We start from the raw sequence: 17,187 nt of genomic DNA, 5'->3' as shown, positions 1-17,187 counted from the left end.
GTAGCATATTCTGCAGATAAAAATAAGTAAAAAAGTTCGTATAAAAAAATATCCTAAAATACTTGGTTTCGGAGATACAGGGTGTAGAAGTTTCACTTCTATTTCGATTTTTGCAAAATAGTTTCTGAAGTAACGTTAATATTTGGATGAAAATTGGAGTTTTGGAGTTTTTTGACATGAGAAATTTGATTTTGATGTCAATATGACTCCTACTTGTAGAGGGTGCTACCTACATATTTTTAACTAGTTTTAGAGTAATAACTTTTCGTCCGTATCTTTATAGAACTACTAAGTAAAAAAAATACGAGGTTTTTTACGTAAAAAAAGTATCTAGGTAAAAATCGCTACGAGTAACGGTTCTCGAGATATTTGGAATCGAAATAAGCAATACCTTACATCACTAACATTAAATTAAACATGTTGACTAAATAGTTATTGGACTGAAATCATAAATTTGTAATGTTTTTGTGACAAAAGTTCAACAGAAACTGTTTTATCATCATTTATTCTAAAAAAAATTATGATTGATTTAAGAGAATAAGTTTTCATTTTAATCAATAATGACGTGTATTGACTGTTTCCATTCTAAATATCTTGAGAAAAGTTGCTCGTAACTAGTAGCCGAGAGACATTTTTTACGTAGAAAATCATGGAAATGTATATTTTTTCACTCAGTAGTTTTATACAGGTACGGACGAAAAGTTATTACTCTTCAAAACAGTAAAAATACATGTAGGTGGCGCCCCCCTACGAATAGAAGTCATATTGACATCAAAATCAAATTTCTCATGTCAAAAAACTCCCAGACACCAATTTTCGTCCAAATATTGACATTACTTCAGAAATTATTCGGAAAAAATCGAAATAAAAATGAAATTTCTACACCCTGTATTTCCGAAACTAAGTATTTTAGGACATACATTTATACGAACTTTTTTACTGATTTTTATCTGCAGAATATGCTGCCGAAGTTTCTGGAATGCATATTTCTTCGTTATGGTCATTTTGTTTCTGTGGATTTGGGCCGGTTGCCTGTTATTCCCGGGCCGGTTTCCACTTCCCCATCCACCCCTGTACTCATGAAAATGTTACAAATATTAGGTGTTAAAAAAAAATAAAAAAAAACAAACAAATAAGACACTTACGGCTTCAACTTATCATGGGATGTTACGCTGTTTTGAACATGTTCTTCTTGTGCATTGCCTTCCGCGCGGGTAAGTTCAATAGTACCACCTTCACTGTAATTTAATAAGAATTAGATTAATAATTTTTCTCAATCTACAGAGTATTTTTATGCTGCCAGAAAGTGGAAAATATGTTAGAAAGAAAGAACACCTGGAAATAACCTTATTATTGTAATCCTTGGCTAGCAACGTTATTGGTTATGCTGTAATTTGACAAAAATTTCGGTAATGAACTTTGAATAAAAAGATTAAGGAAGGAGCATATCAAAAATTTTAGATCGAACGCGACGGGCTCTTAAAATGGCCGACTTAAATTCCGGTTTAACAGTGCCATTCTAATTTTATTCAAAACGTGTAAAAATATGATGTAGGGTAGACGTGGGGTAGATCCAATAATTTGTTGTTTTATTTTACGTTGTGAATAAATGTTGGTAGGTATTAAAATTGTTATAAAAATATATAATTCTAATAAAAATAGATATGTTATAATAATTATTTATTAACACAAACATCCGATACGCTGCTGAAGCAGGCAAGACAAATTGACGTATCTAAATTCTTTGACATCTAATCTTTGACAAGTAGTAAATAAAAGCAAAGATACAAGAAAAAAATATAATTGGCTAATTTTAAGTGAATCTCATAAATGATCGGTTTACTACACGTATGTATATTATACAGTCACTCACTAGCGAAAAGTTATTCAATGATTTCTCTCGATTTTTGACAGAAATCTACCGTGCGCTACACAACCAATTATTTTAGTATTTTTTCGATAAATCGCAATAGTGTCACTGTTAATTTAAGTTCTGCCGCGATTCCCTTCTAGATTTACTACCTTTAAACGACTATCAGTAGTAGAATAAATAATAAATAACATAAAATAAGCATATAACATATAAAAATATATAAAAACATAAATAACCTAAAAATGAGCTTATTTTGACAAATCTACAAAATTTCAAAACAAATTCAAATGTGTCAAACGAGTCGACAAACAGAACTGTCAAGGATCCCCACCCTAGAGCCCTTTGTCCGTCTACCATGCATGAATACATGGATAGCATTATACTCCTTCCTTAATCTTTTTATTCAAAGGTAATAAATAATCTCTACAGATATTTCAACCTTTTCCGTAAAAAAATAAATTTCAGCAAAATTTTGAAAATAAAACTAAACCAATGAATTACAAATTATTGTCTGCTTGATTATAAGGAGCCAAGAATCTATAACCATTTAGTCTAGGTTACCAGGGTTTAGATTGTTTATGCGTAATAATTCTTATATTATAGTCTGTCCAACAAGTCAGGGAAGATTTCGACAGACGACATCAAAAATAAAACAGAAATTACAATTCGACTGTGAATTAAAATCACGTACACAATTGTCACTGTCATGGATCCTCTCGTTGGACAGACTATATTAATAAACTTACGTGAAAGCATGGTGATTTCCGACAAGATGATAGTTTAAGCTGCTCTTTGTCGTATATTTTTTGTCGCAGAGCGGACAAGAAACCAACTGTCGTTCTTCCCGACTTAAGTGAACTTGCTGGTGTCGTTCTAAGTTTTTTTTAATAGTAGTTTGGTAGCCACACACGGTACAGTCATAGACCCGTTTATCCACTTCAATAGTTCTAATAATTTTAAAATATTACAGTTTTATGACGATACAAAATAGGCATATACAGAGTGCTACAAATTCGAAGTACGAGCATTGGTATCTCGGAAACCGTATTAGATACGAAGATAATTAAATGGGACAAAGTTGCGCCTTAGGATGTTTGCCAATATGGTACCAAAAAAGTTTCAAAAATTTCAAGGATTGCTGAGTTTTTTGAGAAAAACGGATTTTTTTGAAAATAAATTTTATTTTCTCCTCCCGTTAATTTTTAAAAATTCAAAAATATAATTACACATTCTGATAGCCACTTTATCAGGGCTATCTGATTCTAGACTAGCTACGGTTTTGGTCTATCTGCTACTAGATTTTCAAATTAGCTGATAATTTGTGAGATACATAGGCTAAATTATTTTTTATTAAATACGGACCTGCATTTTTTATTTCAGATTTTCAAAGAATTCGGTGTCCTGAGTACAACGATATACCACACTTTATATTTTTTTTGTTTTGGATACTTTAACAACAATAAAACTCTTTAATTATTATTTAAGATAATTTCATGTCCGACTCTGGATTTTTAAATTATTTAACCTGATTATATTCATCGCAACAATATTGGTGAGCGTTAATTAACATTGAATAAGAAAAATCGAACCAATTGAAAGATTCAAATAAATAATATCCAGGTCAGCAATTCAAAAGATATTATTAACTTTTTTTGTGAATTTGAAATCTCAATGTACGATCTAATAATATGCATAATATTAATCTTAGTTATTATAAATATATCAACTTCTACAAACAAGTTTCTAATGCTCTACATGTTTGAAATAGTTACCACCCTCCCTATATTGCACACATTTATTTTTCGTTCAATTTTATGTATAGCCCTTTCAACAGATCTTCTTCGTATACTTCTGAATGCATTTTGTATCTTTGTTGTAAATGTTAAGGTGTATTGATTACACTTTTACAAATGACATCAAGTAATGCCCCCGCCCTTTGGCGACAGGTCCAGGAACCTCGCTGGCCATTATACTGCTCCACCATTTCCAATCCATTTTCCGGGGAAATGATTTGATTGTTTATACTATATTTATATTATTTTTTATTATTTTATTGTATTTGAATTTCCGTATTCAATGTTTTTTCTCACGTCATTGTTAAGTTTAAAAGATCATCACTATTGTAACAATGAATAGATTAAATATTAAAAAAAAGAGCCGGACTTGAAATTAGTTTAAATAAATTGTGTTTAAATACCTGAAGCAAAAAAATATTAAGTGTAGCATATCATTGTACTTAGGAGACCGAATTCTTTCAAAACCTGATATAAAAAATGCAGGACCTGGACCTGCGGCACTAAAAAGTTTTTTGTAATTTCTCGAAAATTATCAAGATGTAAAATTTTTAACAATTTTTATTGTAAAAATATACTTATGGCCGTTTCTGGATTCGAACTATACTACCAGACCAGTACAATACTTGCACTTATTTAATAGACACTCAGTACATTCAGTCAGACGTTAATAAGTGTGACTATGTCAAAATAAGTAAAAATATACTTACAACTCCTCACTATCAGATGCTTCCCTCTTTTGAACATGGTTTTCTTGTTTATTGTCTACCGTACTGGTAAGCTCAATAGCCTGAATATCACTGTAATTTAATAAAAATAATATACATTCAATTTTTTCTCTAGTCCTATACAGCGAAAATACATATACAGGGTGTTTCAAAACAAATGCGAAAAACTTCATGGGGTGATTCCTTGTTCAAAATAAAGGGTAGTTTGCTTCATAAACGTTGGGTCAAAAGTCAACCATTAGGGAGATATCGCGGTACAAAGATGGCGGAAAAATAATGTTTTTATTTTTTATCTTAAAAACGAATAGAGATAGACTAATGAAATTTTATGGAAGCATTACTGTTATGAAAACACACTTTCTGGCAATCTTCTCACTTTTTTAAAATGAGTGGAAGGGGTTGAAATAAATTACCCCTATCATCCTTGTTAACGAAATTTAAAGAAAAATCTTAACAAATACATGCAAAAAAAAACGATGTACCTAAACAGCCGTTAAACAGTAGCCTACTAAAATGCCGTTAATAGATATTGTGACGTCGTTCATGTCGGCGGAAAGTAATGCCTAGCCTTAAGCATTTTGCAATAGCACCTGTGGGTCAGTGGCTGAGGCTGTCGCTTCGTACGCGAATGGTCCGTGGTTCAAATCTCACGCCGACCAAGACTTTTTTATATTTTTTTTGCTTATAGCGTGATCTTATTGCATTGGTTTCACTCTTTTTGGTTGGATTGGTTTAGTTATTTGGCGGGTTGGTTAGCGTGGTTATTTGGAGGGTGTTAATTCATTGGTTAGTTGGTTATTTGGTGGGGTTGGTTGATTTTTACTAATTTATATTTGTTTTTTATATTTTTTATATTATACTATATACTATATTTATATTATTTTTTATTTTATTGTATTTGATTTTCCTTATTCAATGTTTTATCTCACGTCATTGTTAAGTTTAAAAGATCATCAATATTGTAACAATGAATAGATTAAATATTAAAAAAAAGAGCCGGACTTGAAATTAGTTTAAATAAATTGTGTTTAAATGCCTGAAACAAAAAAATATTAAGTGTGGCATATCATTGTACTTAGGAGACCGAATTCTTTCAAAACCTGATATAAAAAATGCAGGACCTGGACCTGCGGCACTAAAAAGTTTTTTGTAATTTTCTCGAAAATTATCAAGATGTAAAATTTTTAACAATTTTTATTGTAAAAATATACTTATGGCCGTTTCTGGATTCGAACTATACTACCAGACCAGTACAATACTTGCACTTATTTAATAGACACTCAGTACATTCAGTCAGATGTTAATAAGTGTGACTATGACAAAATAAGTAAAAATATACTTACAACTCCTCACTATCAGATGCTTCCCTCTTTTGAACATGGTTTTCTTGTTTATTGTCTACCGTACTGGTAAGCTCAATAGCCTGAATATCACTGTAATTTAATAAAAATAATATACATTCAATTTTTTCTCTAGTCCTATACAGCGAAAATACATATACAGGGTGTTTCAAAACAAATGCGAAAAACTTCATGGGGTGATTCCTTGTTCAAAATAAAGGGTAGTTTGCTTCATAAACGTTGGGTCAAAAGTCAACCATTAGGGAGATATCGCGGTACAAAGATGGCGGAAAAATAATGTTTTTATTTTTTATCTTAAAAACGAATAGAGATAGACTAATGAAATTTTATGGAAGCATTACTGTTATGAAAACACACTTTCTGGTAATTTTCTCACTTTTTTAAAATGAGTGGAAGGGGTTGAAATAAATTACCCCTATCATACTTGTTAACGAAATTTAAAGAAAAATCTTATCAAATACATGCAAAAAAATAACGATGTACTTAAACAGCCGTTAAACGGTAGCCTACTAAAATGCCGTTAATAGATATTGTGACGTCGTTCATGTCGGCGGAAAGTAATGCCTAGCCTTAAGCATTTTGCAATAGCACCTGTGAGTCAGTGGCTGAAGCTATCGCTTCGTACGCGAATGGTCCGTGGTTCAAATCTCACGCCGACCAAGACTTTTTTATATTTTTTTTTGCTTATAGCGTGATCTTATTGCATTGGTTTCACTCTTTTTGGTTGGATTGGTTTAGTTATTTGGCGGGTTGGTTAGCGTGGTTATTTGGAGGGTGTTAATTCATTGGTTAGTTGGTTATTTGGTGGGGTTGGTTGATTTTACTAATTTATATTTGTTTTTATATTTTTATATTATACTATATACTATATTTATATTATTTTTTATTTTATTGTATTTGATTTCCCGTATTCAATGTTTTATCTCACGTCATTGTTAAGTTTAAAAGATCATCAATATTGTAACAATGAATAGATTAAATATTAAAAAAAAGAGCTGGACTTGAAATTAGTTTAAATAAATTGTGTTTAAATGCCTGAAACAAAAAATATTAAGTGTGGCATATCATTGTACTTAGGAGACCGAATTCTTTCAAAACCTGATATAAAAAATGCAGGACCTGGACCTGCGGCACTAAAAAGTTTTTTGTAATTTTCTCGAAAATTATCAAGATGTAAAATTTTTAACAATTTTTATTGTAAAAATATACTTATGGCCGTTTCTGGATTCGAACGATACTACCAGACCAGTACAATACTTGCACTTATTTAATAGACACTCAGTACATTCAGTCAGATGTTAATAAGTGTGACTGTGACAAAATAAGTAAAAATATACTTACAACTCCTCACTATCAGATGCTTCCCTCTTTTGAACATGGTTTTCTTGTTTATTGTCTACCGTACTGGTAAGCTCAATAGCCTGAATATCACTGTAATTTAATAAAAATAATATACATTCAATTTTTTCTCTAGTCCTATACAGCGAAAATACAAATACAGGGTGTTTCAAAACAAATGCGAAAAACTTCATGGGGGATTCCTTGTTCAAAATAAAGGGTAGTTTGCTTCATAAACGTTGGGTCAAAAGTCAACCATTAGGGAGATATCGCGGTACAAAGATGGCGGAAAAATAATGTTTTTATTTTTTATCTTGAAAACGAATAGAGATAGACTAATGAAATTTTATGGAATCATTACTGTTATGAAAACACACTTTCTGGTAATTTCCTCACTTTTTTAAAATGAGTGAAAGGGGTTGAAATAAATTACCCCTATCATTCGTGTTAACGAAATTTAAAGAAAAATCTATCTATTTGTTTGTTTAGAAACTTTTTTATCTCTTGTGTTTTTTTATAAAACTCGCCGAACTGTCAAGAAATTCCATCAGAATGGACCTGCGGCACTAAAAAGTTTTTTGAAAATTTCCCGAAAATTAATTGTCAAGATTGTAAAAAATATACTTATATAATGGCCGTTTCTCGATTCGAACTATACTACCAGACCAGTTCAAATACTTGCACTTATTTAATAGACACTCAGTAAATTCAGTTATTTAGACGTTAATAAATGTGACTATGCCAAAATAGTTAACTAAGAAATTAGCCAACACTGAGTAAAAATATACTTACAACTCCTCACTATCAGATGCTTCCCTCTTTTGAACATGGTTTTCTTGTTTATGGTCTACCGTACTGGTAAGTTTAATAGCCTGAATATCACTGTAATTCAATAAAAAAAACATACATTAATTTTTTTCTCTAGTCCTATATACAGCGAAAAAATATATATGTTACAGTGAAAGTCGGAAATTCAATGATTATTAACATTCACTAGGAAGTGCTAACAATTACGCAGTGAATGTAGTATTTTAAAGAGATTTGTCGACTTTTCCTGGTAATTTCTAACATTCACTAGTGAAAGTAACATTTACTACTAAAGGTTGCCAGTAAAAGTTATTCTACTGCATAGAGCGAGTGTGGCGAGGAAGAACGTTGGTGAAAATTTGAACAAATAAAACTTTTAAGAATATTGGACCACCTCAATATTCAAGGTGATCCACATATCTTAAAATTACAGTTGGGGGTTGGAACCTTTGGTGTTCATCATCAGGAGATGATTAAAAACTCAAGAGTTTTTAATCATCTGCTGACGATGCTAACATGGTTAGCGAAACGCGCGTCCAGTCTAAAAGTAAAAGTGTTTTGGTGTATTGTGGTGATTTAGTGTTTTATTTTGCTATCTTAAAATTACAATTTACTTCTTTAGTATATTTATTAAAAATTACAGAAAATAACGACATAACCTTCTAAATATTAAAAGAGAAAACATAGTAAACGTTTTAAAGCGTACAAAACAATTAAAAAAAAACATTTATAAACATAAGATTACTTATTGGTACAAAGTTTTTTTAATAAAGCTCTTCATCGTGGATAAAATAAAGTATGCCCGAATTTTCTTCAACGGGAGTTATTCGTCTTTTCAAACCCGCTACTTCAAGCATATCAAAACGTTTAATAAGTTTATAGTCACTAAGTTCCTTAAAATATACTTTTCTCTTGCATGCTTAACTTTTGCTATGACTTCATTATATTGCAAAAATGAAAAACAAGCACTATTACCTTCTAGCGAGTGCCTAGTTTACCTTAATTTTTCACAGAAAATGTCCTCCATAGGGAAAATACCGCACAGCACTTTTTACCACGATAACAAAACAATAACACATAACCACAAAAAACAAAGCGAATTTACGTCAGATGTCTGTCAACGTTTCCAACGTTTAGCCTAATTTAATGTTATCCTTATATTGCCTATTATTCAACTTATCCTTATATTTTACAACTTGTGGCAACCGCGCTAATTGAATCTTTCAAACTCACTGCTATCGTCCAGGGAATGCTAGCTTTCACTAGTAAAAGTTGGTTTCAAAAATAGCTGTTGAACTTTCACTGGCGTAATCTTAGCAAATCAGTGAATGTGAGCTTTTGCTAGTAATTGTTAACAATCACTGATTTCCAACGTATTGTAACATATATAACACTACCGTCGTATAATATGGGTTTTCAGGATATTATTTTCTATGCATAATTCTTAGATTATCAATAAACTTTCATGCAGCCAGTATGAAATTCGTTAAGGTGATGTATTAAACGAAATCTTGACGAATTACAGTACGCACAACAGTACCCCTCTCCTTCTTCCGTTGCCAAGTGAACTACTTTGTGATATTTCATCTTATAAGAAAATGACGTTCGGTAGTCACACATGGAACATTTATAAAGATTTTTTCCCACTCTTCCACTTTTCCTCTTTGTCTTTTTTCTGGTCAAATAATTTTAAAATATTACAATCTTGTAATGGGTTTATAAACTTATAACTACACTCACCGGCACGAAAAACGGGCACCTTAAAGTATAATTTTTATTTGAATATAATTATATATTTTGTTTTAGTGAGCCGATTTTGATGTTTTAAAGCCGTTTGGAGCTAAATTATTTGGTTTGGTTTGTTTCTTTTTAGTACCCCGTTCTAAATTAAAAATGAACGTTCCCATCTGTCATTTATACGAGGGAAATTGACAGATGGCAACTTCAATTTTTAATTTAGACTGTATTCCGTTGTAAAACCAGGCGAACCAGACCGGTAAAGAGCGGTTCCTGAAAAACATCGGTCTGATACGGAACGGTTTGGTAAAATACTGGAAACGTCAAATGTTGACGTTTTCTAAATTTCAATACCTCTATTATAAAATTTATCTTTTATGCATTTTTAATGTGCCTGTTCTCTGCTTTTACGTTTGCTTCTTCTTTTTAATGGAGTTTAATATTGAAAAGTACTTTATTAATAATCTGTTAAGCTCGTTAGACAGCTCAAGAGAAGATTTGCATTGCCCGTTTTTCGTGCCGGTGAGTGTATTTATATTTTTTAACAGCAAAATTACTTAAAAAAGGACACTTAGTAAAAAACATACCTATTTACAATACCATCACAATCTAGTCTGTTTAGAACAACAACAAGTTCTAACTTCTGTTCTACATTGTTTGAAACTTGTTCTTCTTGTTCGTTGGTCTCTGTGCTGGTAAGATCGACAGTATTATTTACAACACCATCAGAATCTAGTCTGTTTAGAACAACAACAAGTTCTAACTTCTGTTCTACACTGTTTGAAACTTGTTCTTCTTGTTCGTTGGTCTCTGTGCTGGTAAGATCGACAGTATTATTTACAACACCATCAGCATCTACTCTGTTTAGAACAACAACAAGTTCTAATTTCTGTTCTACACTGTTTGAAACGTGTTCTTCTTGTTCATTGGTCTCTGTGCTGGTAAGATCGACAGTATTGATGTCGCTGTAATTTAGTAATAATTATATTAATAAATATATTTTATCTGTCTCTGGTGTTGTGTCAGCGACAGAGCGATTTAATTTATGACTAGATTATCTTTGACATATCAGAATTGTTAGAAATCTTTGACATGTCACAATTCGGAAATTGTTGAATTTAGGTACATTATGTGTATTTGCTCAATAAAATTATAAATGAAGAGGAAGTACCCCGAGACTGGGAATTGGGAATTATTTTGCCTATATTCAAGAAAGGTGATAAAACATCATGTGCAAACTATAGAGGCATCAATTTGCTTAGCATACCATCGAAGGTGTTTGAAAGAATTCTGGAATAACGATTAAAGGGGGACACAGATGAAATACTCGATCAAGCACAGAGTGGCTTCAGAAAGGGAAGTAGTGTGCAGGACCATATATTCACGCTCAAACAAATGGCAGAAAGAATAAAAGTAACGGGGAAAAATATATATGTAGCATTCTTAGATATCGAAAAAGGGTTCCTAGACAAGTCGTGTGCAATAGCCAAATGAAAAGGAATGTCTATTCAAACCTGAAGAGTGCCATAATGTGTTTATACAAAAACACAAGGAACTATGTAAGAACAGACAATGTGGTTTCGGATATTTTTACCGTAAATGAAGGGCTGAGACAAGGTGGAGTCCTCAGCCCGGCACTGTTTAATTTAGTTATGGATGAGATATAATAAAGGATAAAAGTGCAGCTGTTATAAGAGTATACGCCGGTCATAGAAATCTACAACCAATTTGGATAAAAGAATGTGCATTTGCAGATGACTTGGCAATTTTAGCTAACAGCGAAAAAGAACTGAAAAGAAATTTAGAAATATGGCTGGAAGCTCTTGGAAAGAGAAATCTAAAAATCAATGAGATTAAAACTAAAGTTATGATTTTAGGTAAAACAGAAGCCAATATGAATATAGAGATAAATGACATCAATTTAGAACAAGTCGATTCATACAAATATTTGGGTGTGAACATCAGTAGCACAGGAGAACAAGAGATGGAAATTATCGAAAGAATTGGCAACACGTCCCGCTTGTATCAAGCCATTAAGAACAGAAGAAGTTTCTTAAATAAAAAAGAAATCTCGAGAGCAGTGAAGATGAGTGTATACAAGACAGTATTCATACCGACGTTGTTTTTTGGCTGTGAAAGTTGGGTATTAACTAAAAGATTGAAGAGTAAGATCCAAAGAATGGAGATGTTATATCTACGAAGAGTATTTGGGGTAACAAGGAAAGATAGACTAAGAAACAGGTTTATAAGAGAGGAACTAAAAGTAAACTCGATCCTGAATAAAATTGAGCAATAAGTGGTATGGATATTTGATCAGAATGAACAACGACATACAAGTAAAAGGCGTGTGGGAAGCTAAAATGCAGGGAAAGAGACCAAGGGGAAGACCAACTAAAACATGGAATGACACAATAGAGAAGATAGTGCAGGATAGAGACTAACATTAACAGAAGCCAAAAGTTGAGCAAGAGACAAAAATAAATGAAAACAATTTGTGTATAGTGTAGCAATTAAGTGAATTTATTTAATTTAGTATACCTTACACCTTCGGGTAGAAAGGTTTTTGGTTATTATATATATATATATATATATATATATATATATATATATATATATATATATATATATATATATATATATATATATATATATATATATATATATATATATATATATATATATATATATATATATTTTTGTTTTTCACTCTTGGCTTTTAGGTCGTTGGGGTTGCAAAGATGTTTCTAGATTTTGTTCATTATTTTTTATTTTGTGACGACGTTTCGACAGTATATGTCTTTTTCAAGCCTCTTGAACGTAGATTCTTTCAGACTGGACAACACAATAACACATATTACTATTGTTTTTAATTGTTTTTGGACATTACACTTAACTACGAGCGCGTACGTATTTCCTTGCCGATCGCTCTGTATAAAACACATTCATCGGTTCAATACCGGTGAGAAAGTAGACATCGGGTATTGAACCGATGAATGTGTTTTATACAGAGCGATCGGCAAGGAAATACGTACGCGCTCGTAGTTAAGTGTAATGTCCAAAAACAATTAAAAACAATAGTAATATGTGTTATTGTGTTGTCCAGTTTAACAAATTTTAACTCTGAAAGAATCTACGTTCAAGAGGCTTGAAAAAGACATATACTGTCGAAACGTCGTCACAAAATAAAAAAATAATGAACAAAATCTAGAAACATCTTTGCAACTCAACGACCTAAAGCCAAGAGTGAAAACAAAAAAATATATAGTATACAGGTCAAAGAAACGAAAAAAAAAAAAAAAAAATATATATATATATATATATATATATACAAATATACAAAGAGGAAGTCTTGACCGATCAATTATAACCAAAACTAAGAAGAAAATTCTTGGGGATAGCGGTCTAGAGGCAAAAAATTAAATAATTTATTACAAACGCCGAGCTTTCGGAAAATATGTTTCCTTTTTCAAGGCTAAAACATATCACAAAAGTCAACTGAATATAATATAATATTATATAAACTTACGTGTAAAAAGTTTAATTATAAAAATAGAAAAATATATCAATTTCCATATGGAAGAAAGGAACTAAAATTTTGTATAAAAGTTAAAATCTTCTTAAAAATTCATGATTTCTGACATTACTAAAAATTATTTTGACATAGAAAGGTAAATTTAATTATTGATAAAAAACACGTAAAAAACATATAAGGTTAATCACAAGTTACAAATAAAAATAAAAAATCAAATTTTAAATATTATTTTTATTTTTAATAAAATGGAGTAAGAAAGAATATATATTACTAAGATCCTCAATATCTTTTCTTTTATTAATACAATTATCATTAATGTAAATTTCTACCATTTCAAGAAAAAGTCTTTTATTAGTATTAAATTCAGTATCCAAAATTTTTGCATTTTTAAAATCAATATTATGTAGTGTATCAATCACATTAATTCATTTTATTAAAAATAAAAATAATATTTAAAATTTGATTTTTTCTTTATTTTTATTTGTAACTTGTGATTAACCTTATATGTTTTTTACGTGTTTTTTATCAATAATTAAATTTACCTTTCTATGTCAAAATAATTTTTAGTAATGTCAGAAATCATGAATTTTTAAGAAGATTTTAACTTTTATACAAAATTTTAGTTCCTTTCTTCCATATGGAAATTGATATATTTTTCTATTTTTATAATTAAACTTTTTACACGTAAGTTTATATAATATTATATTATATTCAGTTGACTTTTGTGATATGTTTTAGCCTTGAAAAAGGAAATATATTTTCCGAAAGCTCGGCGTTTGTAATAAATTGTTTAATTTTTTGCCTCTAGACCGCTATCCCCCCAAGAATTTTCTTCTTAGTTTTGGTTATATATATATATATATATATATATATATATATATATATATATATATATATATATATATATATATATATATATATATAATGTGTATTTCGATTATGTACCTAAATTCAACAATTTCTGAACTATGAAGTTTTGATTTTGAGCTAACTTGAAAACTAATGTCAAATATTATTAAGTACCACAGTTTCCCCAGAATGGCATCGTTAAATGAAGCCGAATACATCAAAATTAATTAAATCGAATTGTTTAAGTGATATTTTCAAAAGTTAATAACTCGGAAACGGTTGGTTTGAGGCAAGGATACTATAGAGATAAGGATAGTTCGATTCCTATCTTCCTGCACTGTCAGTTTTTTACGTCATCTACTGACCGAGTTGAAGTTGGCGCTAAAGATTTTAGACAGTGACAGTTATTTTTGCATTTGACGGACGAGCGCACAGTGCGTTGGAAGATAAATTTAGCGGGACAAAAGCGTTTGGTTAGAAATAAGCCAAAAAATGTGTACTGATAAGAATAAATAGTAGACATTCCAATTGATAAAAAATGCATGAATATTCTTTGTATTTCGATACATTTTTATCAACCAAATTTGGTCGTTTTCTGCTCAGCAAGGCAGAGATCATACGAAAACAAAATATTTACAAATGCTTATACATTTTATTAGAAAGCCAAATTATGTTGAAGATTGCCAAAGGTATGTACTTTTCTACTGTATGTATATTATTTGTTAAAATCCTTCGTGCCTTTGTTCTGCAGATATCAAACTTACACTTTTTTTTCAAATATCGATATATTGAATGATGTAGATCTTTTGAGTTACCAATAGTTACCAACACAGGTAGTCGCAGTCACAGGGAGTTCAAGCTTAACAGGTGAATGCCCAAAAAGATTCATTTCAATCGGATAGTATAAAAACAAAACAACTCCATCAAAAGGCACTGAGTTTAAAAAATTGTCTTAGATACTTAATATATGAATTTACAATTACCGAGTGTTAAAATTAAAATTAAAATATCTATCTTATTTATTATTTTCAAAATAAAATATATTTTTTTAAAATAAATTATAGAGGGTGTCACAAGATTACAAATTAATTTAAAAATAACTGCTAAAGAGTTTTTTGATATCATAATTTTATGTATTTGGCAATAGTTTACAATACGGTTTTTGTGTATCATGTACGAATAATATCATATCGTTTTATTATCTTGTATTTATTTATTAATAAATTAAGTTGTTAATAAATAAATAAATTTAACCATATAGTTGCTATATATTAGACCATTTGCTACGTTCTTAGATTTTAAGTTCCAAACATTGCGCTTGAGATTTTGTCCCGCTAGAATAACCATCCGCCGCACTGTGGAGCGCTGGTCAGCGCGTGACGTAGCATTCCACGGCGACTAGGACAGCGGCGATTTGACGCGATCGAACAGTCCTTTAGAATATATACAGTCCTTGGGTTTGAGGTACATTATGTGTATCTTGATTTTTGCTTAGAATTGAAGGAAGAACCGAAATACGCACCAATATACAGGGGGTTTCATTTAAAAAAATGAAACTTTCATGTGCCACGACTTTATGAGCGACCCTGTATACTTAAATTTATTACCCGCTAATATATATTTAAAAACCCTACAACTTTTATATTTAACTTTTTGCGGTACCTTTTATATTTTACCTAATAATCGACTGTTCCCATACATATCAGCGACCCTGTATAGCAGACAGTTATTCTCCGTCGTTTTAATTTATGCGTAGATTATCTTCGACATTTCAAACTATTTAAATAAAGAACTAATCAAAACAATGAGTAAAAACATACTTACAGCTCTAACTTATCATCAGATAAAATATTGGTTTGAAAATATTCTTCTTGTTTATAGTCCCCCGCGATGGTAAGTTCATCGTAATGGATATCACTATAATTTAATAAGAATTATATTAATAATATTTCTTTCACTATAAGCTGTCTAGCTAGTGAATATGTTATATAAGACAGTGACGATTGTTCTCTGTCATTTGACTTCACGAGTAGATTGATTCTTTTCTGACATTTTTTTGATAACATCTGTCGAAATTAAATACTCTCTAGCTGGACAGACTATATTCATCAAGATGTAAAGAAAACATGCATTAATTAATATGATAGTGATGAAATAGATAAATAAAAAAATAAAAAGTTCCTTATAAAACTATACTTACAGCTCTAACTTCGGTTCTATGCAGTTTTGAACTTGCTCTTCTTGAATATTGCCTTCCGAGCTTGTAAGTTCAACGTCGTGAATATCACTGTAATTTAATAAGAATTATATTAATAATATTTCTTTCACTATAGGTTGTCTAGCAAGAGGCTAGCAAGTGAGTATATATGACAGTTCTGTATATACTACAGGGTTGTTCACCACATACGACACGGAGTATTGTAGCTAAACGATTAGGTTTTTACAAATTGTAAGTTTTGGGTTCGTTGAAGGACTATTAGAGCTACAACTTAAAAATATTTTTACAAGATACAGAGTGTCCCAAATAAGTAAAAAATATTATAGTTGTATTTTTTAAATGGAACACCCTGTATATTATCGTATTTTTGGATTCTACGATTGAAATAAAGGTAAATTTGATTAAGGTTTATCACACTTAAACCTTACCGTTTTTGAAATATTTTCAATTTTATGAAATTGCAGTAAAAATTTTAAAGCTTCATTTCTCCAAGGGTATCAAAGTTTTTAATACTAAATATTTTCTGAAGATTATTTATTGATCATATATTGTGCTGCAATAATAAAAATTTTACTATCTTATACAGAGTGTCCAAAAATTTATATTAAATAATTACTAGCTTTAAACGGCAATAACTTGTTTAATTTAAATAGAACACCCTATATATTTTACGTGAATCAGATGCACAATGTAATTGTCTATCAAATTGTATTATGCCATTTTTTACCCATCTCTTCAAGTTTTCGTAGAAAATGTATTTTCTTATAATTTAGACCTCATTTATCACTATACCCATGGAATATTGACATTTCAGATTTTTTATATAGCACCATATATGTACAAAATGTACAGGTGGTAAATATTGCAAGCCCATTGGTATACAAAAAAAAACTATTTAAATCTTTGTAAAAGAGTATACCAATTAAATATACCACCATTATTTCCGACCAA

The 17,187-nt window shown here is 30.5% G+C and overlaps 1 protein-coding gene across 29 annotated transcripts in view; it reads right to left on the bottom strand.

The window, feature by feature from the left end:
• LOC115882536 (zinc finger protein 236-like) overlaps nucleotides 1-17,187 on the bottom strand; it is a 108,429-nt gene that overhangs the window by 49,454 nt on the left and 41,788 nt on the right. For 26 of the 29 annotated variants that reach the window (XM_030900658.1, XM_030900663.1, XM_030900669.1 and 23 more), the window contains 9 exons: nucleotides 16,219-16,305; nucleotides 15,843-15,935; nucleotides 10,225-10,602; nucleotides 7,886-7,975; nucleotides 7,097-7,186; nucleotides 5,738-5,827; nucleotides 4,377-4,466; nucleotides 2,620-2,820; nucleotides 1,146-1,238 (listed from right to left, as the gene is read on the bottom strand). In XM_030900658.1, the coding sequence (XP_030756518.1) occupies nucleotides 1,146-1,238; nucleotides 2,620-2,820; nucleotides 4,377-4,466; nucleotides 5,738-5,827; nucleotides 7,097-7,186; nucleotides 7,886-7,975; nucleotides 10,225-10,602; nucleotides 15,843-15,935; nucleotides 16,219-16,305 (1,212 nt within the window). The remainder of the gene's footprint in view (nucleotides 1-1,145; nucleotides 1,239-2,619; nucleotides 2,821-4,376; nucleotides 4,467-5,737; nucleotides 5,828-7,096; nucleotides 7,187-7,885; nucleotides 7,976-10,224; nucleotides 10,603-15,842; nucleotides 15,936-16,218; nucleotides 16,306-17,187) is intronic. The other 3 variants (XM_030900684.1, XM_030900673.1, XM_030900672.1) reach the window with 3 other exon arrangements.

Source organism: Sitophilus oryzae, unplaced genomic scaffold (genome assembly GCF_002938485.1).
Source record: "Sitophilus oryzae breed Bouriz unplaced genomic scaffold, Soryzae_2.0 scaffold_177_pilon_pilon, whole genome shotgun sequence".
NCBI lineage: Eukaryota > Metazoa > Arthropoda > Insecta > Coleoptera > Curculionidae > Sitophilus > Sitophilus oryzae.
The sequence above is the reverse complement of the archived record's forward strand: the minus strand, read 5'-3'. Positions and strand labels throughout refer to the sequence as shown.